The 24,910-nt window shown below is 37.9% G+C and overlaps 1 protein-coding gene across 4 annotated transcripts; it reads right to left on the reverse strand.

Annotated features, from left to right (window-relative positions):
* On the reverse strand, window positions 1-23,797 carry mcm10.L (minichromosome maintenance 10 replication initiation factor L homeolog). Of its 4 annotated transcripts, none has more exon segments than NM_001088578.1 (20): window positions 1-827; window positions 1,466-1,508; window positions 2,180-2,325; window positions 4,861-4,974; window positions 6,468-6,586; window positions 6,989-7,130; window positions 9,969-10,188; window positions 11,668-11,785; window positions 11,905-12,012; window positions 12,270-12,370; window positions 12,485-12,681; window positions 13,230-13,346; window positions 13,631-13,798; window positions 14,975-15,140; window positions 16,038-16,200; window positions 16,662-16,796; window positions 17,394-17,519; window positions 20,573-20,881; window positions 22,351-22,393; window positions 23,664-23,765. In NM_001088578.1, coding segments are annotated over 19 exon segments (2,583 nt in total). In that variant the 5' UTR covers window positions 22,358-22,393; window positions 23,664-23,765; the 3' UTR covers window positions 1-743.
* Window positions 23,798-24,910: the final 1,113 nt, after the last annotated feature.

Below are 24,910 nucleotides of genomic sequence, written 5' to 3' on the forward strand. Positions count from 1 at the left end.
TTAATTTGTCTTTTTTTTAATGACCAATTATATTAAAACAGCACACAATTATTTCAAAAGATTTATTGTTAGCAGCTTTATAAACATGTACCTCTCTGATAAAGTCTAGAAACAATCGATCCCGCTTACTACACTTGCTCTAAATAAATTTAACAATAAAAATATCCTTTAAAAAATAGTGACAACATATACATATTCACAAAAAACATACCTTGCATAAAAAAACATTACAAACACACAGCCCAATTCAAAATATTTAGTTTTTCATCAAGAAGAGGTTGAAAGATAAGATGTAAACGCAAAAGAAATTTTCCTAGCTAGCATACTGGGAAAAATCCAGAGGTTAAAAGTTGTCCAGTACAGGCAACCCTACAGAACAGCAGCAGCAATATTTGTTCTTGTATTCCCATCCCATGATTCTGCAATGCTGTTGTCACTTGATCAAACTGAGGCAGTGTTATGGAAACCAACATATAGCCACACATGGAGAGCAAACTTTGTACAAATGATTTTGCCATACAAAGAGGTTTCCTTTATACTGATCTCAGGAGCAGTAGCAGTGATTACACATGGCTCCTTCATTTTCATAGTCCTATTCAGAACTGGCCTTGCTTTTTAAAAGTTAATAATATAATAAAGCGATCTATAGGATCAGGCCAAAGGAGTGCATTGTATAGGGGGAAAATCTTGCAAGAAGGCTACAAAGATAGATTGTACTGTGTGTTCCAGCCACGCATTCATCGTTATTTAAGGCTATTCAGAAATTTGCCATGTTCCTCTCCTCTTGGCAAAAGTGTTTCTCCTCCTAATTTTGGGCCAGTTTTTTCCTATAAAAAGAAAACAGAAAACATGAATTTACCTATTATGCTCTGCATTACTTTGGTATTTGTACCAGAGTACAGGTGATAAAGAAATTCATGTATAAAAAGGTAAAATCCCAAACACACTTATTTACCTGTAGCTGCACAATGTTACCAGGTATAATGTGCACATCCAAGGTTCAAGCTAAACACAAAGTCCATTTAATATCGCTCCTGTGTAATATGAACACTGCCAAATGGTATTTGGAAATATGATTGACAGTCTTGATTCGACTACTCATACAAATATGCCTATGGCATGTGTTTCTTTAATGGTATGCCATCTTGGTTTTCGACTGCAATTGCAGTGGCTTAACCGAAACATATTAAAAACATGACTTGAAAACCATTAAGCCATAAGAGACATGGACTGACATGCTAAGGGTTGTGTTGTGAATGGAACCAAGATAATTAGAATCATTTTTGCAAGCAAAGATGAATGCCAGTAGACAGTTTGCTGATCAGGAACAAACTCGTTAATGGTTAAAATTGGGTAAACGTGGGGAGGTATTCTGCAGATCATACATTACATTTACACCCATATAAAAAAAGCAACAAAGAAACAAAGCAAGGTTCAAGTCATCTGCCTGTGTACAGACACTTACCTTAAGCATACCAACTCTTTCCCACTTAAAGAGGCCACAAGTGCTGTAGAATAGAAAAAAAATATATAAATGAATAGGCTAGAAGAACATAGCATAGACCAGAGATTACTTCATGTGTAGAATCATTTGTTTTGGAATTATGGATTTTTTTATGGAGGCTCATTTACATTTGGTGAAATATTTCCCATCCAAAAATTTGGACATTTTAACTGTTAAAACTAAATTTTATGAAGTGTGACAACCTATGGTAATAGCGAAGGCCCAAGCTTATGTGTCAAATTGCACCTTTCCTGAAATTGTACCCTTTATCTGCAGCCTGACCCCCTTCCACAATACTATGTACATAGTACAGGGGGCAAATTGTGAATCAAATCCAAAATAATTAACCAGAATGGTGCCAATGCCAACCTGTATTAATGCAGGATCCTGCTCTCAAGACAAATGCAGGGTACAAGGTGTAAAGTTTCTTCTTTCTTCAACAACCTCCTTCAAGGCTACAGTTTCTTATACACATGACATCTAGTAGCTTTTCTAACTTTTAACCAAACATTTGTCAGCTAATTTATAAATTTGAAGAATTGATACATGTTTACGGATATTCTCACAGCAGGATAAAGGGGTCAGTCATCATTAGCTCATCCTCCCAACTACTGCATGAAAGATGCCTCTATATTCTGGTAGAATAAAGTCAGGAATGCTACACGAGTATTATACCTGCAATGCTTCTTGGGCAGTCTATCCAAGGATATAGTTCTGTTACCACAGGGACATTTAAAGAACCTTTTCACACCATTGTGCCAATGGAAATCGTGGTTCTCACTAACACAGGTCTCTTTAGGTTTGAAGTGAGTGTACTTGCACTGTGCAGAAAAGAAAAACAAAATCAGAGTTTTGTACATATTGAAAAAGTATATAGTGGTAGAGTATTTCATAAACTGATTTGTATCGCTAGAGTAAGTTCTTCTCTTTGTAAAAATATCTTGTAAACTTGCAGTTTTGCAAATAATATCCCTCGGAGCTAAATGTCAAAAAGTTAGTTGTAAAATCAACCCTATATGAAGGCTCTAAACCTATGGTTGGGATGCAGAACTGGTTCTCCAATGCAGTTTTGGGGTGGGGCTCCGTGATCCCCTTTAGCGCAGACACACACGGGAGATTAGTCACCCGGCGACACGTCTCCTCTTCTTCGTGGGGTCCAAAATATATTCCAGCAGCAATCCGGTTCAGTGAAAAAATAAATTATTTGTGCAACGGAAGCCGTCTTCCCACTGGCTAGAATGAAAATCGCCAGCGGGTTAGCACTCAGATTGAATATTCCGAAGTCACCCGAAGCTGCTTCACAAGGAAACTTCTGAAAACTAAGTACTCAGAGTGCCACCCCACCCGCAATTTTCATTCTAGCCGGCCGGAAGGCAGTTTGGGGAGATTAGTAGTCGCTAAGAAGAGGAGATTTGTTGCCGGGCGACTAATCTCCCCAAATCTGCCTGTGTGTCTCTGCCCTTAAAAGGGTGAAGCTTCATCTTAATAGACAATAGTAATTAAGACATAAATGGTTCTAAGAAATGTTTTGGGTCATGTAGCCAATTTTGCAACTTAATTTGGGTCCTTGAGAAAAATGTTAAACACTAAAATGAAGTTACATCAGTGTCTGCATTATTTAATAAGGGGCAAGAAGCCTGGGAAATAAGTAAACAAGTCAGAAAAGCTGAAACAGAGTTCATCAACACAGAGGAAAAAAAATAAATAAAGTGGTTTGATGGGCAAAGTCATTGGGCTCCGCAAGCCATAAAGCAGGAAAACCCTTCCCTGTGTGCAATGACCTCACCCTGGAAATACATTGCAAACAACCATGCTACAGGGTACAAACTAAAAAGATAGTGACTAAATATTTACACACGCCTTAGTGACATAAGTAAAAGGCTCCAATATGGGGGGGTTTGTGGATGCACACCTAAGGCCAATTTCAAAAAGTATAATTTCAAAAAGTATAAAGCCCTGTCTAAGTAATTCAAGTAAATATGCCAGTGCATTTAATTTTGAAACAGGGTTTTTTTGTTACAAAGTTATGATCATAATATTGATAAGCCACCATACCACGTCAAGGTAAAACCCCACATGGTGGTCCCTAACTTATTTATCTTTAGTCATAGTAAACAAGGTACATTACCTCTCTGTAGTAACAATTCTTTGTATAAACATCTCCTGTGCCTTGGTTTCAACTCTGTGCTAGATCCTCCCCCGCCAACTTGCTGAGCGGCTTTTAAGAGGGAGAGACTGCCTTAACCAACGCCCATTTTAGAAAAGTAGAAATCAGGTGTTGTAATTAAAATCAAGGTAGAGTGATATGTGCAGTTGCACAATAGTGTGTATACATGTGTAAGTGAAAAGTGAAAGTATGTATGGTAGTGGTAAGGGAAAGTGTATGTGTATTTGGGAGTATATGTGTAAGAAAGCATAGAATAAAAGAATGTAAAGAAGAAATAAATGAGAGACATAATAAGTGTATGTGTACATAGAGTAGTGTCTAATGGGACGTTGGTTTTTTCACGGCTAGACCCTCCCATGCCGCCAGCACTTATGGCTTTTAAGAGAGAGCGATTGCACAAACCAAGGCACAACAAGTGAGGGGGACCACCAAAAGTATAAAGGGGGGGTATGAGGGTGCAATAACCACATGAGGGTCTAGCCGTAATAAAACCAACGTCCCATTAGACACTACTCTATGTACACATACACTTATTATGTCTCTCATTTATTTCTTCTTTACATTCTTTTATTCTATGCTTTCTTACACATATACTCCCAAATACACATACACTTTCCCTTACCACTACCATACATACTTTCACTTTTCACTTACACATGTATACACACTATTGTGCAACTGCACATATCACTCTACCTTGATTTTAATTACAACACCTGATTTCTACTTTTCTAAAATGGGCGTTGGTTAAGGCAGTCTCTCCCTCTTAAAAGCCGCTCAGCAAGTTGGCGGGGGAGGATCTAGCACAGAGTTGAAACCAAGGCACAGGAGATGTTTATACAAAGAATTGCTACTACAGAGAGGTAATGTACCTTGTTTACTATGACTAAAGATAAATAAGTTAGGGACCACCATGTGGGGTTTTACCTTGACGTGGTATGGTGGCTTATCAATATTATGATCATAACCTTGTAACAAAAAAACCCTGTTTCAAAATTAAATGCACTGGCATATTTACTTGAATTACTTAGACAGGGCTTTATACTTTTTGAAATTATACTTTTTGAAATTGGCCTTAGGTGTGCATCCACAAACCCCCCCATATAAGTAAAAGGCTGTTATAGGTAACACATGGCTTCATGATTTGTGTATTCTGGTAAGAATTGGATTCCTATTACACTGCACTTACCGTTTTACATGTAACTACACGACACGATTGCTCCCTGATGCTTTGCATTTTCTCTTCTAGTTGCTCTTTTTTAACAAGGGGATCAAAATAACGTTCTTGGATCTCTACTTCAGCCTGAGAAATAGATTTGAAATGTGATTGCAATAAAAATAGCTAGTTTATCTTAGTTCTATCTATGATTATTTCAGCTACCTTGCTACATTAAAGGGTCAGGATCTCACACAAATAAGGTTAAAAAAAAAAGTTTACTTACAAACTTTTTTATTTAAATAATTACACACGATATAGAGATATAGTGCAACCTTAAAGGAAAAGTCCAGTATAAAAATATAAACCGGGTAAATAAGAGGTTGTGCAAAATAAAAAAATATTTCTAATATAATTAGTATATTTTTGGCTAACTATATTAGAAACATTTTTTTTATTTTGCACAGCCTATTTACCAAGTTTTTCCTTTACAATTGGAAGCATTTGCAGGTTTTGCCTTCTTTGTTTAGGAAAGGGTTAAATACAATTCTAAAAAAACATTGTGTTATTGGCCCTTTAAGCATGTAAAACAGATTTTGACACTATGTAAATTAAGGAAATTGAGTGTTAATGTTGCACCATGCAATTACTGTACCCTTTTTCCCCTAACAAGTTTGAAGGACAATAGCACTCAAACGTTTTTTTAGAGAGGGCAAAATCGCTGTGGTGTACAATGTCAAGTAAGAATCGTCTGCCAAGCATTTAACCTGCTATGTTCTTGGCACTCCTTGCTATCAGTAAATGTGCCTTCCTACAGGAGTAAACCACCACAATCTCTCAGATGCCTTTGTGTCAATTTCATCACTTAAGAATGCTTACCCGTATATACTCGAGTATAAGACGAGTTTTTCAGCATCCAAAATGTGCTGAAAAAGTCTACCTCGGCTTATACTCGAGTCAGTGGGCAGTAGCTGAGATTGCAGTCACTTTTAATCATTCCTATACCAACAGTTCGTATATAATAATATCACACAGCGCCCTCTGTTGGTTATATGAAAGAATAACAGTGACGGCAATATCACACAGCGCCCTCTGTTGGTTACATGAAGGATTAACAGTGATGGCAATATCACACAGCGCCCTCTGTTGGTTATACGAAAGATTAACAGTAATGGCAATATCAAACAGCACCCTCTGCACATGGTAGTGGGACACTAGAACAATGCAAACAGTAATCCGTTTGGCAATTCTCTGTCACCATCAACTTTGCAAAGAAGTCCGGTTGATCGCTGGGGGGTTCACTTTGGCGGAATATGCGCTGCTGGGAGACAGGGCTGTAGTTGTGTCTAGGCTTATACTCGAGTCAATAAGTTTTCCCAGTTTTCGTAGGTAAAATTAGGTACCTCGGCTTATACTCGGGTCGGCTTATACGCTCGTCTAGTATATACGGTATGCTTTTAAGGTTTAGAAGCATTTTACTTTCCCACAGAGTGAGTCAACTCATTAGCATTGGTGGGATAAATAAAACTATGTTAAGCCCTACCTCTCTCAGAATTCAGCCTTTCATATTGGTCTAAGCAAGTTTAATGTAGGATGCAGACAAGACAAATTTCATCATCATACTAAACACTACTATATACCTCCTTGAGGATACCAGTGTGTTTGGATTTGGCATTCAAAATCTTCTGAAACTCTTCTGACTCTAGATAGGCCAACTGATCTCTGTGCTTTTTAATGGCGGGCTCATTCTCATCAGGAGCTACACAGGGAAAAAAAGGGAACATTTTAACCGTATAATTTCATTTACTTTTTTGTGGCAATCACTACAAGTTAGAGTTTGCCCTTTATTTTTTCCTTAACACAAAAAACAAAACAGGATGGTACTCTTTACTTTAGGCATTCAAACATACTCTCCCTCTATATTTGCAGTAGTACACTCACATAAAGGAACATTCTAGGTTCACAAAGAATTCCGTACGTTACTGCAGAAACATAGACGAGAATGTTGCAATAAGGTTACAGCTGTATGACAGTAGAATTGGAGGAGATGCTGGCTAGCCCATAATTTTGTGAAGTGGGGACCCAGGCACCAGAATTTACACCTCTGAAGGACTATTTCACACATTTAACCAATATTAAAAAATTTTGACAAAAGACTTACATTTGGGGGATGTTGATGCATGTGACGCCACTCTCTGAGCAACCAGCTCTTCTGATGAACTACCTCGCTTGCGTTTAATGCTGTTTGGATCTGTTTTGGCAAGGGTTTGTCCTTTGGCTTGTAGCTTCTGAATAGCCAATAGCTAGAAAAAACAAAAATAAGTGTTGCAATGCAGAACACATCATACTTTTAACAGCTATCAAATGTCAGCATAGTTATATCTGAATATTACAGGTATGGAGAATGCAAGGGATGCTGGGATTTCACTTAATTTTGAATGCCATAACTAAAATCTACTGAAACACACACAAAATATTATGATAGTGCAGTCAAGGGCAATACATTATTAGTACAAGGGAATACTAAAGAGGAGAGAACTTAAAAAAAAAACCAAAACACCAGAACTTCAAATACCTGTTGTTTTACCCAGAAGTCCAAAGCAAAAAATACAAGTAACATTTTGTATCAGTTTTGTTCACGCATATACCAGTGAGAAAAGGGCAATGGCACAAAAAAAACATCATTTGTTGACTTTTTTTGGAAACGTGACAGACAAAAGCTAAAAATTGCCTCTGATAAAAAGCAGTTTACAGTGGATTGGCTGTGGACACATGCATGTAACAATCGCGTAGTTTATGCACTAGAAGTGCACTTGAACTTATGATCTGTCACTGCCATTGACTTTCTAATTGCTTTTAATAAACAGGCTACGAAGGGTATTTTGACAGAGGTGCTTCACCTCGAGATTAGAGAACTGGTCGAAAATCCTGTGTAGACTACAGCTGAAATTTTCTAAATATGCAAATAAGATAAATCAAGCTAATATTTAAAAAACTTGAGATTTCATAAAGTTTGACAGGTATGAGAAATAACTAGCACAGTTATACTTTTTACTTGATCAAAACAAATACATTGTGTTAGTTGGTGTAGAATGTGGAAAAATATTTTCCTTCTGAAAAGATCTTTAGCTCCCAGTCCAAAGATTGGATGACACAGAGGTGATCCACTGGGCGATGATTGCATTAAAGGTCACCAACAAGATATACATCTGGAAGAGCCCTGTCCATAGATCAGTTGGGTTCACCATTATTTTGGCCCCATAAATAACCTGCAAACTTGGTCCGAAGTGATCAGGTCTACAGGCAATACAGTCCACTGTATGGCCAGCTTAAAAGGAGAAAAAAAACCCTTATTAAAGAAAAATCCTATCCCCCACCCCACCTAACACACTCTCCACCCTCCTCCCCCCCAGCCAAGCAGCTACCCCTGGGAAAATGCCCCTAACTTTTTACTTACCCCTCGGTGCAGATTCAGTGATCGGAATTAACGGCAGCCATCTTCCGTATCTTCTTCCGGCGCTTTGGCAATTTTTGTCCATTTAGGACACCAGTCTCATTCTCAGATTACCGAAGACCCAGAAGATGGCTGCCCTGAACTCCGATACATAAATCTGCACAGAGGGGCAAGTAAAAAGTTAGGGGCATTTGCCCGGGGTAGCAGCTAGGCTCGGGGAGAGGGTCTGTGTGTGGTGGGGGTAGGGATTTTTTAATAAGGGGTTTGTTTCTCCTTTAAAGGACATGTAAAGCCTACATTTTCCTATAATATATATAAGTTAGGCATATCTTCCCCACCCAAGCCACATCATTTGTACTGCATATACCCCCTCCATTTGGCAGCGCCATTACATTTTCTTAAAACAAATAGCTTTCAGCCAGCAGCCATTTTCCCTTTAGACACATCATCAGTAACAGACATCTGCAAACAGGAGACGTATGCCTTAAAGTTCATGCAATGCAGATTTACACAGGCACAACATACTTTGATAAAAGATTGTGCTGGGGTTGAGCACTGTAATGGTTAAGCTGAGCTCAGGAGAGGTGGTTAAGAGAAAGAAATAGGATTAGACAGCTAGTGTTTTCTATGGGAACCAGCAATGCTCTCTTCATTGGCTGTTAGACTGGAGGGTGTGTTTAGTAATCTGACCTGAGAAGAACTGAGAATGCTCATAAGTCAACAGCCAAAGCATATTCCTGAGGGAGGGGGCAGAGTTGGTTAAAGGAGGAGAAGGATTTCTAAGTGATTAAGGGGGATGATGCAGTCTTACTGTTAGCCTTTTAACAACCAGAGTGGCACTTATGTAAACATTTCAAAGAGGCTGTTCACTGATTAAATTTTTGTGGAGGGGGTTTACATGTCCTTTAAAGGGATTCTGTCATGATTTTAATGGTGTAGTTTTTATTTCTAAATTACATTGTTTATAATGCAAATAATTCACTCTACAAAATAAAATTTAATTTCTGAACCAGCAAGTGTATTTTTTTTTTTTTTTTAGTTGTAATATTGGTGTGTAGGCAGCCATCTTAGGACATGTGCTTTCAGAAAGAGACAACACTTTATGATGGAACTTCTTTCCGGCAGGCTATTGTTTCTCCTACTTAATGTAACGAGTCGCAGTGGAAACTGGATTTTTCTATTGAGTGGTCTTAGATTTACCAGGGAGCTGTTATCTGGTTGCCTTCCCACTGTTCTATTGTTAGGCTGCTGGGGGGGGGGATGACATCACTAAAAACTTGCAGTACAACAGTAAAAAAAGTGTCTGAAGTTTATCAGAACACAAGTCCCATGACTGGGGGCAACTGGGAAACTGACAATATGTCTAGCCCCATGTCAAATTTCAAAATGAAATATAAAAAAAAAAATCTGTTTGCTCTTTTGAGAAACGGATTTCAGTGCAGAATTCTGCAGGAGCAGCACTATGAACGGATGCGGTTTGAAAAAAACATTTTTTCCCCCATGACAGTATCCCTTTAAGGATCAGGACTAGTGTCTCAAGCAGGATCAGTTAATACGAGAACACATTTTAGCATTTAATATTGTACCACTTGGACCAATGCAAGTTATAAACTTTGCAAATATATAAAAAATTAAGTAAAAAAAAAATAGTAAAACATTAAACGTTATAAGTTTTGTATATTCATACCTTTTTCGCTTCAGCAGAAGTACTTAATTTGGGAGCCGGAGGAGGAGAAATATCAAAAAAGAGAACATCATCTCCTTCAGCAAAGCCACGGCCTAATTTGGGTGTTGCCATCTTCTGTGCATTTGGAAATTCTGCACCTTGTTTTGGGGACTGAAACACCGAGCACGCAGAAGATGTCAAAGTACTTGATTTCTCGGATTTCTCAGTGCTTTCAAGAAACCTTAGTCAAGAAAATAACCCATGGGTATTATTGGTCATGTGACTTAATATTTTACAATACATAACAACGATCTGTATTTTAAAGGTGCAGTATCAATTTATGTATGTATGTATGTATGTATGTATGTATGTATGTATGTATGTATGTGCAAAAATAAATATGAATTTCAGTTTAAATTGACATTAGGTTGGGGATCAAAAATTCTTATAGCCTGCTGTGTGCTGTGTCTTAGTTATCTGTACCAGTGGCATCACTCAGCTAAAGAAAGACATACATGTAGCAGGGAAAACGTTAAAAAAAATTATTTTTTTTAAATTTGAGAGAAACAAAAGAGAATCAGAAATACAAAGGAAATAAAAAGGTAAAGAGGGAAAAAAGAAAAAATTGTGATACTGTTGATGATCACACTTTAAGGTGATAGTGTGAATAGATCAGCAACAGTTTCTCTTTTTTTCCTCTTTACCTTGTAATTTCTTTGTATTGCTTCTCTCTATTTTTTCCTCTATTCACTATGGTGTTTCAGAGTTAGGCACTTGTACAAGTGACTGACATGGAAAACAAGGTATATGGAGTGGGGTGTAAATTTTAAGAATACCATAATATTTGGTGTTATTGATCGACGTGCAGCAGGGAGGGTGCTGCCCATGCTGTGCTCAGCCAAAAAGGTGAGGCCTGGATCGACTGTACATCCTGTTGACTGCAAAGCTGCAATACAGCCAGGAGTCCCAGTTTTTCCCCATCACATCAGCAAAGAGTTTGCATGATTGCCTGCAACTAGCCACCTTATTTTTGTTTCAGTTGTTTTTTTTACCCTTACTACCGGACAAAATTCAGACCCATAGGCAAGCTGCAGCGTGTGGCTTATGGTTCATTTTACAGACTGCCTTCTCTGCTCACAATTACATACAGTACCTCTCAGTTAAGCTTCTTCATTGAAAGGGTTTTCTTTTTTTCAATTATCTAATGTAAACATCAGCAGGTGAATAGATTCCCATTCTCCTACTGCTCCCCCAGCCTATTAAATGCAGGTTTAGGTCTATGGCACATTGGGCATTTTAACGGTTGCATTGGTCTGTAGTAGAGCCATAACAGTATAAATGCCCGATATTACCTAGTTCTTCTTCTATACATAAATGCTCTGCTTATAGCATAAGCTCAGTTTAGATGCCTTTCATTATTAATGTAAGACACAAGCATTTAGGGATTTTGACTACAGCGATTCTTTGCTCAAGCATTTACAATCACATCATGATGCATTTGTCAGAGGCCTTACTTAGGATGCATCCGTTTTCTAGACCGGCTGACCATAAATGCTCTAATCTTCTACCTTTGAATAATTCCCTTAAAGCTTTGGTACATATAATTATGTTGGCCATATTCCAATAAGAAATAGTTGAGAAAGTAATATATTGTGGTGATAATTTATACAAGGTGGCAAATTAAAGACAATGGCACACAGGAAAAAAAAATGACCATCACCTCTTTTGACTCTCCTCTGCTCTTTTCTTTCTTGCATTCAGCATCTGCTGCTTCTGCTGCTTTAAAAGAGTTGATGCAGATATGGATTGAATAGGCTGGCCTTCTTTTCCACAATTTGCTAAAAAGAAAAAATTAGGACAGAATGAAAGAAAGCTAAACAGTGCAAGTATTGAGCAGTTATCGCTTTGCTCTGTGGTGGTCATATGAGAATAATCTGCAAAATGAAAAAAGGTCTACCTTGAGGAGACACACCAGACAAATGCTTCTTCAAGTTCAGCGCTCCTGGTGTTGGCAAAGTCATCAGCTCTTTGAATTCATCAGTTTGTACCACATTTTTTGCTGCAGCTATTTAAAATGAATACCATAAGAATTCACATACACTTGATGGTGGTGAGGCATAATGAAGGAAAGGGAATAGGAACTACAAGAAAATAATAAAACTGAAAATTTGCATCTTGCTTATTCAGTGCCAGTGTCGTTTCCACTCCAAGAAGCTGCTATCGGACAACTAGAGCGTCATTTATGTAGTAGGATAGTTGACAGCACAAAGTAACCACAAACGCACTGTAGAAATGCAATTAGCAAAGATAACAAATATTTACCAATCTTCTGCCTTGCTTCAAGTGCTATTGCTTCTGCTCCACGGACAACCATGTTAGAAAGAGTTGACTGGACAGTTTTCTTGGGAGCAGTAGTGGATCCTCTATAAAAATGTACATTAAACAGCTTGATTTCTATATATATACATAGACTTTCATTTAAAGCAATAACTTTTGTTCTGATGTATTCCAATTATAGACTTTACATTTTTACTCACAGTGTTGCAGCATATGCCATAGAAGAAACACCTCCATAATGAAAACCACCTTGACACAGGCGCTCTCTCAGACCATTTGCACCACGTGCCATCTTTTTAGGAACATGACCAGAGTAGCTTGACTGAAGGTCCGCTCGCTTAGAACTCACTTTCTTATACTGTGCTTGGACGTGATACTGGCAATACTCGCAGTCATTCTGGAGAATGAGTCACAAATTTATTAGCATGTTCTGAATGAACTGTAAAAGTGAAAAGACTGCACATTTACTTACTAACACACAACTGGTAAGTGGGACACTATCCCTAAAAAATAAATTCTATATTTATGACTGAAAACATCCGAAGTTTAGTAAAATAGTACCAAAAAGTCACATTTTGGTTCGTATAAGGAAGTGTTAGGATTCCTATAGTTTTACAAAACTATGTCTTCAATATGTAAATACGCACTATGGATCCCTTACGATTCATTTGAATGGGTCATTTGATCTATTAGTATTAATTGCAAACAAGCTGTATGCAAAATGCTCACTTTTCTAGATTTAGATCTTATGGTAGCAAGAGATAAGTAAAGCTCAAAGTCTAGAGGTTTTCTAAGAAAGTGACTTCCAGTTCAACTTTAATTACATTCTATAATTTAAGATGGTATATTTGAGAAAATTATTTTTGCCGTTTGGACCTCTTCTCCTTGGCTAATAAACAATTGTTATAATTGTTTCCAAGAAAATTCTTACTCTAAGACACTTACCAGGTTGACCATTTGTGTACATGGATCTCCATTTTTTTTCCGGGCCTTACAGGTTCCCAAATCCACTGCATCTCCCATGAGCAAGACCTTCTGAGGATTGTCAACAGATAAACACACCTAATGCAGAATATGTTTAAAATGATTAATTTTTATTTTTCAAAACATGTTTCACCGATACTGCAGTTAGACAAAGAAAGAACAGAGATTTGTAGGCAAACAAAGCATTTCACAGAATATAAAAAACTATTTATAAAATGTTCATTTAAACCAGAAGTACAAGCAAGCAGGCTTTACTGGACACCTTAAAACTTAATAAACCATTCTAGGTGTGTACATGCTATTCCTTGTTTTCAAATACTTGAGTACCACATATAGCACACATAAGAACACACTTGTCTTACCTCATCAGTGCCTTCTTTTGGTTTCATTGGGTTAGCATTAAGGAGACCAATAACAGTTCCCTGGTCTGTTTTCCAGTGCTCTTTATGGACATCTCCAAACAAGAACAGGGATATGTATTTATCCAAATCCTTCAAATCATTCAGCCTCCAAATGCTGAATGTCTTACCCTAGATAAGTGTAAATTAATGTAAATGATCAGTTTTAAAGGAGAAGGAAAATCAGAAATACATAAGCACAATGATTGCAGACTGAACCATTATATTTAATTCTTCTAAAGCGTCGTCTTACTTCTTCAGATTGAACCTCTGCTCTTCACCTGCTGCATGTCGCTACTTTGCATGCGCCAACTTTTTTTTTGGTGCCCCTGTGGGTCATGTTAAAGAATTTATGTGTTATGAAACTGTTTTAAGTTGGTTTAAGTTGGTTCTGTGTGCAAAGCTGCACAATGATTACAAATTTCTAAATAGAGCAAATGCAGCTTTATAAGACTTTGTGTAGAAGGCTGTCATGCCAATCTGAGGGGTACAATCCGGTTGGACTTTAGACCTTGAAGGCAGGGCATATCCTAGCATAGAATAGAATAAAATCGCCCCAGCCATCACTTTTAGAAGAGCAGCAGAAGCAGAGTTCACTGAATACATGTAAGCCGACTGTACTATAGTACTTAGCTGTTTAGCAGGCAAACTAAGGAGCGCAGAACAGTGCTGTGGGAAAATGTTAGTCTTTATGTAAAGGCTGTAATATACAACCAATATTGTCAAGAGACTTTCCTTCTCCTTTAAAGGACATGTAAACCCTACATTCTCCTAACATGTATATAAGTTGGACACATCTCCTTCACCCATAACTGAATTGTTATACTACATCTGTTCACATTTTCCTAAAACAAACAGCTTTCATCTAGTTGCCCATTTTCCCTCGGACCCATCATCAGTAACATTTACATCTGCAAAGAGCAAAAGAGTTTCTATGGGAATCAGAAATGTTCTCTTCATTGGCTGTTAGACTGGAGGGTGTGTTTAGTGATACGAGTTGAGAAGAATTGAGCATGCCCAGTAGCCAACAGCCAAAGTAAATTCCCAAGGAAGGGACCGAGTTGGTTAGAGAAGTAGAAGGAATCCTTAGTGATAAAGTGGATGCTGCAGCCTTTACATGTCCTTTAACATATACATGATGTGCAGGTCAGAATACAACTTAGGCATTTGTGCTGTTGAATTTTAATAATGAAATAATACAAAGAACGAAAAAATTTGGTATAGTAGATCTGAAACATTCTGTATATGTTAAGGTTTTTAAAAGAATTTGATTCTGAAATGTATCTATTTTACAGTAGCCAAACTTACATTGTTTGAACTTTGTGGGGTAATTTTCTTTACAATTACACCAAATGTAACCCAATCTTCCTCCTCCAGTTTCTCAGTTGCAATTTTGTTCTGCAGCTGAGCCAATCTGATCAATTTCCGCCCATTCATTTTCCGTTCCATTTCTGAAGAGGACACTCGTGGTTTCCTATGAAAATATATTTATAAACAAGATGATTTAATTTCATTCAGATAATAGATATTCTACACAGCATTGCACAAATTGGAACAATAAATTCTTTATATAAATTAGCAAGTTTGCTGAAACTCGAAAAAAAATGAGATACTTTTCATAACCCAAATGAGTTTGGTTTATTTAAAGTGGTTGTTCACCTTCCAAACATTTTTTTTTTCAATTCAGTTGTTCTTAGATTGTTCCCCAAAAATAAAGACTTTTTTCAATTACTTTCCATTATGTATTTTTTACTGTTTATCCAAAATCTAAGTTTAAAGTTGAATGTTCCTGTCTCTGGTGTTTGAGTCTGGCTTCTCGGTAATTCAGGTGCAGACTCTACACTGTTACAATTTTGCAATATTTAGTGGATACATTTCTCAGAAGCATCTCTGTAGTATTAGCAACTTTTGTATCAATTCTAGCATCTGCCTTTAATGAAACCCAGAGATTCGGCTCAGCAGGGACAAAGATAAGAAATGTATCAACTAAATGTATCAATTTAAAAAAGTTGCTTCAGAAGGTGAAAAATGACACTTCAATATTAGAAAAACAATCAAACATTGAAAATAGAAAGTCATTAGAAAAAGTCATTATGTCTGGTGATCTATATGAAAACAACTAGTTGTTTGAAGGTGAACCACCCCTTTAATGTTTAATTTTTTTTAGCAGAACTCTGGTATGGTGATCCAAACATGGTCAAAATCAATTTTCGTGAAAACCCCAGGTCCCCAAAATTCCAGATAGATCTCATACTTGTATAACCTTCACAAGTGTAAATAAAAGGGGTGTCTCTGTTCACTTATATTAGATATAAAGATTTGCCTATCAATAGAAAAAAAAAACAGGGAAAACAAAGCCTACGAACATTACCTTATTCTTAGTCCAGAAAATTTCTCTACATGATATTGCTGACCTACAGGGAATTTTAATGTGTTTGTTATAGGCTGTGTCGCTGTTGATTGGCCAGGTCTGGCAGAGGATTTTTCAGGTGGAGATAAGAAACTAGCCATTTTCTTTTGAACTGGGCTCTTATCTACAAGAAAGAAAATTAACCATGTATGAATAAATGTTCTACAAGTGCTTTTCTCTGATAGCAAATACCTAGAAAAACACTAATAACCCAAACATTTTCCTAATTTAAACATCTCATCCATGCAGTTTGTCAGTGGTGCATTGCTCCACTGTAGGGATAGGCGTCGTTTCTGTGGCGAAACTTGGTGAAAAATCTCATCCCTACTCCACCGTTATCCTGGAATTAGCCAGTTGGAGTAGCCAATTAGAGTAGTTGAGTTATTCACAGCATGACTGTGTTAATTGCAGATAGAAAAATATTTTGGTTTAGGAATTCACAAATAAATCAATCTTGCCAAATTGATGTTTTTGCAATAGCAACTGTTCAGCTTTACTAACCGAATATGGATATTATTTTGCAAGAAATTATACAAACAAGACTTATCCTGTCTGAAAATAAGTTATAGGTCATACAACTTATACCTGAAAGATTTGGTTTTCTTTTGGGAGCATCTGGTAATTTCGCCTTCGGGACAGTTGGACTTGTAAGTTGAGGAGCAACAGTGTTGGAATCTGTTTTCTTTCTTTCAATCAAAGGGCTTGTCCGAGATGTTTTACCTGAAACCGCAAGAGAGTCAGAGTGGGTCCTTTACTCTTGCAATGCAACAGCCTGATAATTTGTTTATACAAGAAGAGGGGGTTAGAAAAGAAACAAAATTTTATGGCCAGGTGATTAATAGCTTTGAATTACTCCACATTGGTTTGAATGGCATTTGGCTGGAAATTTATTTGAACTCAATTCCAGTTATTTGTTGACCTTTGTTGCATTTTTTGACCACTGTGAAACTATTACTTGCCTGGGAAATAAAGTACTTAGAATGTCTGTGTGTGCTTATGTGTATATTGAGTAAAAGTCCATATTGAAGCACACAAATAGTTGTTTCTATTTACCAGTGTATGCTTCATTTGATTTAGGTGCAGTATTTTGCCTCTTTGCAATCTTTTATAATTTAGATGATGGCTGCTGGTCTTTCCTGATTGATTTTGTGTCATAGACAGGCTACATCTGATGCATGAAAATAAAAAAAAAATTAAAAAACTAAAAACCTTTGTTATAATGTTCAAGGTTACCTGTACATTGCAATTTCTATGTATAAATACCAAATAAAGACTCAAAAAATACCCAAAAGTGTGTTCACTGTGAGTCTTGATTACCTGACTGTATCATTTTATTTTCTGGTGATTTCTTAGGATTACCAGGGCTTGATGTTTTTGCAAGTGCTGTTTGTTGCAACTGTTCCTGCAATTTCTTCATCTGCGCCTGCATCTTTCTTAGTTCATCTGAAGATACAAAATGCATACTATATGTTGATATTGGCAGATACATACATACTGCTATAACAGTAGTAAATACAGATTTTAAAGAGGTAGTTCACATCTCATTCACTTTTTTTTCAGGTAAACGGTTATCAAATAACACAACAACAATAGTGATGATTTTAACCAATTTATTTATATCTCCATGTATGACATAGCCCTTGGACTCGTATTTAAAGTCTCATTGTTAACTATCTCATGTTTGAGGAGCAGCTCAGTAAGGGACGTCATCCACTTTCTAACCTGTTAAAATTTGGTTAGTTCATACATAGGGCGTTTTTACATTGCATTTTTAAAACCGTGCATCCTAGCTTAAATACGCACAAAATTAAGCATAACTGGAAATAATTAAACATGTACTGTAGCAATGCCCACTGGGTGCTTACTAGTCAGCATCCACCATACAACACCAATATTTGCGTTTTTTCAGCAGAACTGCCAAGGAAACGCCAAATTATGGGACCCATAGGTTTTTAAATACAATTTCTGAAATACTCTGAATATTGTGGCCTAACTCGTGAGACGGATTGAGTATACACGTATTTGATGCGTATATGCTGGTGATGTAAGTACGTTACATATTGACGATCAGTCTGGCTACTTTTTGCATGTAAATTGCTTTTCTGCTTGGTTCTATTTACAAAGGTTTACTAAAATTCTTCAGAACGGAAATTTGGGGAACGAGAAAAAAAAAACAGAAATGCATGTTGGGCTACAGGCTGAAAATGTATATTATCATGTGTGTAGTTTCAATGGAGTATTTATGCTCAACTGTGCATTTTTTAAAGCCAACATAAAAAAAGCCCTGTGTGACCTCACTGCTAAACAGCAGCCTCAGCCCCAAATGAACATGATCCAAGCTTTTCTAAAGTTTATTGTTGCATTCTTCTCATAAGAAACGTATCAACTAATGAAGTAAATTGTAACAAACTAAAAAGTAATTTCTGGCATCATGTTAAAAACTGAACAGATATTTTGTTTCCAGACCTCTGAACTGGTACGTATCAAATCACATTTAGTTTTGCCACATGCTGGATGATAAAAGGGATCCTGTCATCGGAAAACATGTTTTCAAAATGCATCAGTTAATAGTACTACTCCAGCAGAATTCTGCACTGAAATCCATTTCTCAAAAGAGCAAACAGATTTTTTTTATATTCAATTTTGAAATCTGACACGGGGCTAGACATTTTGTCAATTTCCCAGCTGCCCCTGGTCATGTGACTTGTGCCTGCACTTTAGGAGAGAAATGCTTTCTGCCAGGCTGCTGTTTTTCCTTCTCAATGTAACTGAATTTGTCTCAGTGAGACATGGGTTTTTACTATTGAGTGTTGTTCTAAAGGTGGCCATAGACTTAAAGATCCGCTCGTTTGGTGACATCGCCAAACGAGCGGATCTTTCCCCGATATGCCACTAAACTGCGTGGCTATATCGGGGGTAATTCGAGCGTTCGGCCGTATGGCTGAACGATCGAATTACGATGCGCCAAGCGGCTCCGACGGGTCGGTCGGGTAAAAATCCAACCTTCCCGATCGATATCGTGGCCAGATATCGATCGGGATGACCCGTCGGAAGCCCCCATACACGGGCAGATAAGCTGTCAAATAGGTCCAAACGACCGATATCGGCAGCTTTATCTGCCCGTGTATGGCCACCTTTAGATCTACCAGGCAGCTGTTATCTTGTGTTAGGGAGCGGTTATCTGGTTACCTTCCCATTGTTCTTTTGTTTGGCTACTGGGGGGGGGGGAGGAGGGGGTGATATCACTCCAACTTGCAGTACAGCAGTAAAGAGTGATTGAAGTTTATCAGAGCACAAGTCACATGAGTTGGGGCAGCTGGGGAATTGACAATATGTCTAGCCCCATGTCAGATTTCAAAATTGAATATAAAAAAAATTTGTTTGCTCTTTTGAGAAATGGATTTGAGGGCAGAATTGTGCTGGAGCAGCACTATTCACTGATTCATTTTGAAAAAATTTTTTTTCCTATGACAGTATCCCTTTAAGTTTACTTTGAACATTTGAATATAAATATTTTGAAGTACATTAGGAAGTGAGGGCAGGCAATTGGTACATACTAATCAAGATATCAATTAATGCAGGTTATACCCCCGTTTACCACCTTAACTCTCATTGTGTAACCCTATTACAGGAAGCAAACCATTAGTTTATAGATGTATACTGTACCTATACCAAGTGCGTGTTATTTTGAATGCTACGAAAACTGGGAACATGTTAAACATAGTTTAACTTTTTGCTACATTGGATTTTATTAATCACTGGTGGTGCCAATTTGTTAAGCAACCCCAGTCTCTCCTGAAGTAACATTCCTGTCCCAGGGATCCCTTGCAGCTACCCTAGGCTGTGCAAATATGCAGTAAAATTAGACAAGACAACATTTGCTTAATGCAGGCATGTCCAAGTCAGGCCCGGGGCCAAATGCGGCCCATTTTCAAATTTACACCGGCCCTCAGCCTCCATCATGAAATTAATAATAATGCGGACCGCCAGCATAGAGCAATAAGGAATCACCAAGGCGTAGCACGTACTGGCACATAGTGACGCGCCACTTCACATACTTCTTTAGGGCTGTAGGTGTCAATAGACGTACTGACGTGCCAGTACTGTAAACTAAAGAAGTATGCGAGAGCAGCACTCCATTATGTACGTGTCTATGGCCAACACCTTCAGCACACAGGCAGCAGTATAGACCAAATAGCAGATCATTTCGCTAATGTGCCCAAATATTACGTGATTCCTTGTTTAAATTAGTTAAATGAGGTTAATGGTTCAAAGAATGTTAGGCTGAATGGTCGGCCCCCACGAGGGCCATCAAATCTGGCCCTCGTTGCAAAAAGTTTGGACACCCCTGCCTTAATGCCTTAAAGATACTAAGGAAAGAAAGAAAAATGGTGGGGTGTCTCTTACAAGACATGCTAGTATGTTTTCTATTAATTTTTTGCATGGGAGGGGGGGGGGGGGAGTTTATTTCTATATACTTGAAATGGCAAAAATACCTTCTAATTCATCTTTTGATTTTTCCTGGCAAACTGAAGAAGATTGCTTCTTGGTATCAGATGCAGCTGCTTCCTCTTCTTTAATATCATCAATGTCACCAAATAGTGTGGTAAAGTCTTCTTCTACTCCACCTATGGTTTGCTCCTCAGTCCCATTATCACTTCCATGATAAGATCCATCTTCATCGCCATCAAAGAGTTCGTCAAATTCATCAAGCTCACTTGAGGCTTCATGGCTCACAACACCATTCCTCTCAGCAGCCTCATTTTCTTCTAACAAAGAGGTTAGCAGCTCGAGGTCAGCGTCAACTGCAGAGATGAAAATTATTTTTTTCTGAGCATCAAAGAAAAATAGCCAACAATTTAAGGTTGTTAAAAGGGAAGCAAAACTCTGGTTTCAAGGAGTGCAATAAAAAGGACATGTGCTGAAAATACTTTTTTTATTGTTTTAATCATAAAATGTATACCAAACAGGAAAACCAAAGTTATGTCCATGTTTGGCCTTTGTGAGGTAGCTATAGACTCCCAGTGCGCATATAATTAGGGATGCACCAAATCCACTATTTTGGATTTGGCTGAACCCCAGAATCTTTCGTGAAAGCTTTGCCGAATATCAAACTGATATTGAATCGGTATGAAGGGGGAAACATTTTTGAATTCCTTGTTTTGTGAAAAAAGTCACACGATTCCCTCCCCAATTTACATATGTAAATTAGGATTCAGGTCAGCCAGGCAGAAGGATTCGCCGAATCCTGCTGAAAAAGGCCGAATCCCAAACCAAATCCTAGATTCGGTGCATCCTTAAAGGGATACGGTCATGGGAAATTTTTTTTTTTTTTCCAAAATGAATCAGTTAATAGTGCTGCTCCAGCAGAATTCTGCACTGAAATCCATTTCTCAAAAGAGCAAACAGATTTGTCTATATTCAATTTTGAAATCTGACATGGGGCTCGACATTTTGTCAATTTCCCAGCTGCCTTAAGTCATGTGACTTGTGCTCTGATAAACTTCAATCACTCTTTACTGCTGTACTGCAAGTTGGAGTGATATCACCCCCTCCCTTCCCCCCCCCCCAGCAGCCAAACAAAAGAACAATGGGAAGGTAACCAGATAACAGCTGCCTGGTAGATCTAAGAACACTCAATAGTAAAAACCCATGTCCCACTGAGACACATTCAGTTACATTGAGAAGGAAAAATAGCAGCCTGCCAGAAAGCATTTCTCTCCTAAAGTGCAGGCACAAGTCACATGACCAGGGGCAAATGGGAAATTGACAAAATGTCTGGCCCCATGTCAGATTTCAAAATTGAATATAAATAAATCTGTTTGCTCTTTTGAGAAATGGATTTCAGTGCAGAATTCTGCTGGAGTAGCACTATTAACTGATGCGTTTTGAAAAAAACAAAAACATCTTTTCAATGACAGGATCCCTTTACATATAATCCTCCACATAATGCACTCCTGCTAATAAAACAGTCACATCAAACAGGATAGAGGAGGGCGTTGTATACTGATAATCTAATTATCAACCTCACAAGGACCAAACATGGAGCAGATTTTCCCATTTACCCTGTTTTTCTCAAGAAATAAAAGCCACAAACTTGTGTTAAAAATAAAAAAGGTAAACAATATTTTCAACACAAGCCCTATTTATTGAAATAATGTTTAACATGGAGGTATACTGCCCCTTTAAACCAAGCCATGACAGATTCAGGGTTATACTAAACAAAAAATGACAGGGACTGGCAGTGGTCAATACATTAATCATGATTACTCACCTTCCATGTCTATTCAGCAAGCAGTCTGTTGACAAGCTTCAAACTGGAAAGTCAAACAAAAACAATATATCAATGTTTTCAGACACCAGTGACCAACTATACATTTTGTAGCTATTTTACAAAAGAGCGAGGCCTTGCTGTTGACTATATAAGTAAAATGTAAGGTTTTGTTGCAAAAATCCTTGATATAAGATATAACGCTGGCTGTACAATCGCTTTTATTAAGGGTTTTCAGCATTTTTACAAACTAGTTTACTGCTTGAGTGATCAGGATACCACTACCAGCTCAGTACTGCTTCTCTTTCACTTTAGCGAAGAAACCAATGGGTTTTCTGACACCAACAAGTGGTTCTAAAAAATTCACTCTGGGGTATTTTCATATGTGAAATGCAACCCAAGGCGATTACCACCCAAGTGAATAAAAGGGACACCAGGTGCACAAGTAGCCGTTATGAAAATTCTCAAAATACCTGAAAATACCTTTTACATTGAAGCACACTGGAAGGAATCGCTGTATTTCACTCCTGATACACACATGTTAAAGTTCACACTGACATTATTGTTTTGCTGAGAAAATTCTGTGCAGGTGACAAAGCACCCTGTGTGCCATTACCTTTAAACTAATTGAGAAAGCTATAATTAGGGATGCACCGAATCCAGGATTCGGTTCGGGATTCGGCCGAATCCTTTGGCCGGCTGAACCAAATCCGACCCCTAATTAACATATGCAAATTAGGGGCAGGGAGGGAAATCGTGTGACTTTTTGTCACAAAACAAGGAAGTAAAAATGTTTTCCCCTTCCCAACCCTAATTTACATATGCAAATTAGGGTTCGGATTCGGTTCGGTATTCGGCTGAATCCTTCGCCAAGGATTCGGCCGAATCTAAAATAGTGGATTCGGTGCATCCCTAGCTATAATCATACAAAGGTTCAAGGCTACAGGGTAAGAGTCCACCGAAGTCCTGCTGACTAGCATTCTTGTATTTAAGATGACTAAAAAGACCTCATACAAGTTTTTCTAGTTTAGGAATTTTCTTGTGTGAATCCTAAATCCTCTGCAAAATATGTTCATGCAAATAACCACATGCTAACAACAACACTGTGAAGATGACTATGAGCCTTATAACCCAGCAGATCCAATCTGCAAAACTCTGACACCCCTTCCCTTCCCCCAATCTCCCGCCAAGAAAGGGTCAGCATTCCCATTCCAATACTATCCCACAGTCAGGTACGACAACCCCCCACGTCATCAGGATAATAGCGATATAGTCCGGTATTTATAAATAAATCTGTGGACTCTATTTCACAGTACCGTGGGCTTGACTGAGAACGATCTCCAGCTGGAGCACAGAAGCTTGTCCTCAACTCTTTCTAGCGCCAAACTTCAACTTCAGGCCCGCCCCTTTGCTCACGTAGTACTGAGCTTCCTACTGGCACAGAGAACACGGAAGGGAGAAGCGCAGGCGCAAAAACAAAGCGTCTGGCGGCCATTTTTGAGGGTGGCAAGGAAATGTATTTACTGATCTGCATTATGTAGTTTAGTTCTGTCGAAGTCTTCATGTTTCATTCTATTTATTTTTTTAAAAAAAAATGATCCCCTAATTGTAAATCGTAGAGCATATATTGTATTAACCGCGTAAACTGAAGAGCCGTAAACAAAAGATTTCGTGCCGATTGCCCTCTCCTGATGCGTAGTACGGCGGCCATCTTTTGGTTGGTAAACTGGGCACTTCGTTCAGGTCTGTGATTGTCGGGTTTTGAGTTGGTTCATTTGTTTTCTTCTTTTGGTTAAGACAGAGGCTAATAACATCGAACTGTCATGACATATTAAAACCAGAAAAACTGCAATATGTCATCGTTTGATCCAACTATTCTTATAACAATGCATTGCAAATATATTAGTGTATCAGTTGTATGTACAGTATGTTTGTAGTTATTTAAGAATTAGTTTATAATTATTTTCACTAATCGCACTTATGTCCCAGTGTACACTCCTTTTGCTACTTTCAGCTTTATTTCATGCACCGGTTTCAGTTCAGGGCATAGGAATTTGCACTAAGGCTTATAGTTATCATTTGGATTTGGCCAGATTCATTTGCCAGATTTTCCCCAGTACATTTAACCGAATATTATTTTGCAGCTCAGTCCCAAAATGCATATAAAATTGATTGTAGATTGGTGTGCTTTAGGGCATTTAGGGCTATGACATGGTGCTACTTGTAGGTAGGGTTGCCACCTGGCTGGTAAAAATGATGGCTGATCCCAATGTTTTTAATAGGAAAAAAGACAAATATATAGGAAGGCCGGTATTTTTTTCCAGAAATGTGGCAACCCTACTTGTAGGGGCTACACAATGCCAGATAATACCCTGCCTACGACAATACTGAGAATTGTCTCTGCTAAAACGCATGTAGTGTCTTAGCAGAGGCAATTATCAATATTTTTTAGCTGCAACAAGTAGCTCTGTGTGTCATTGCAATTAAAGGAAACCTATTGGGCCACATTCAGTTCAGTGAGAAAAATGGACAAGATTACATTTTTAGATGCAGTTCAATTCAG

Source organism: Xenopus laevis, chromosome 3L (assembly GCF_017654675.1).
Source record: "Xenopus laevis strain J_2021 chromosome 3L, Xenopus_laevis_v10.1, whole genome shotgun sequence".
NCBI classification, from domain to species: domain Eukaryota; kingdom Metazoa; phylum Chordata; class Amphibia; order Anura; family Pipidae; genus Xenopus; species Xenopus laevis.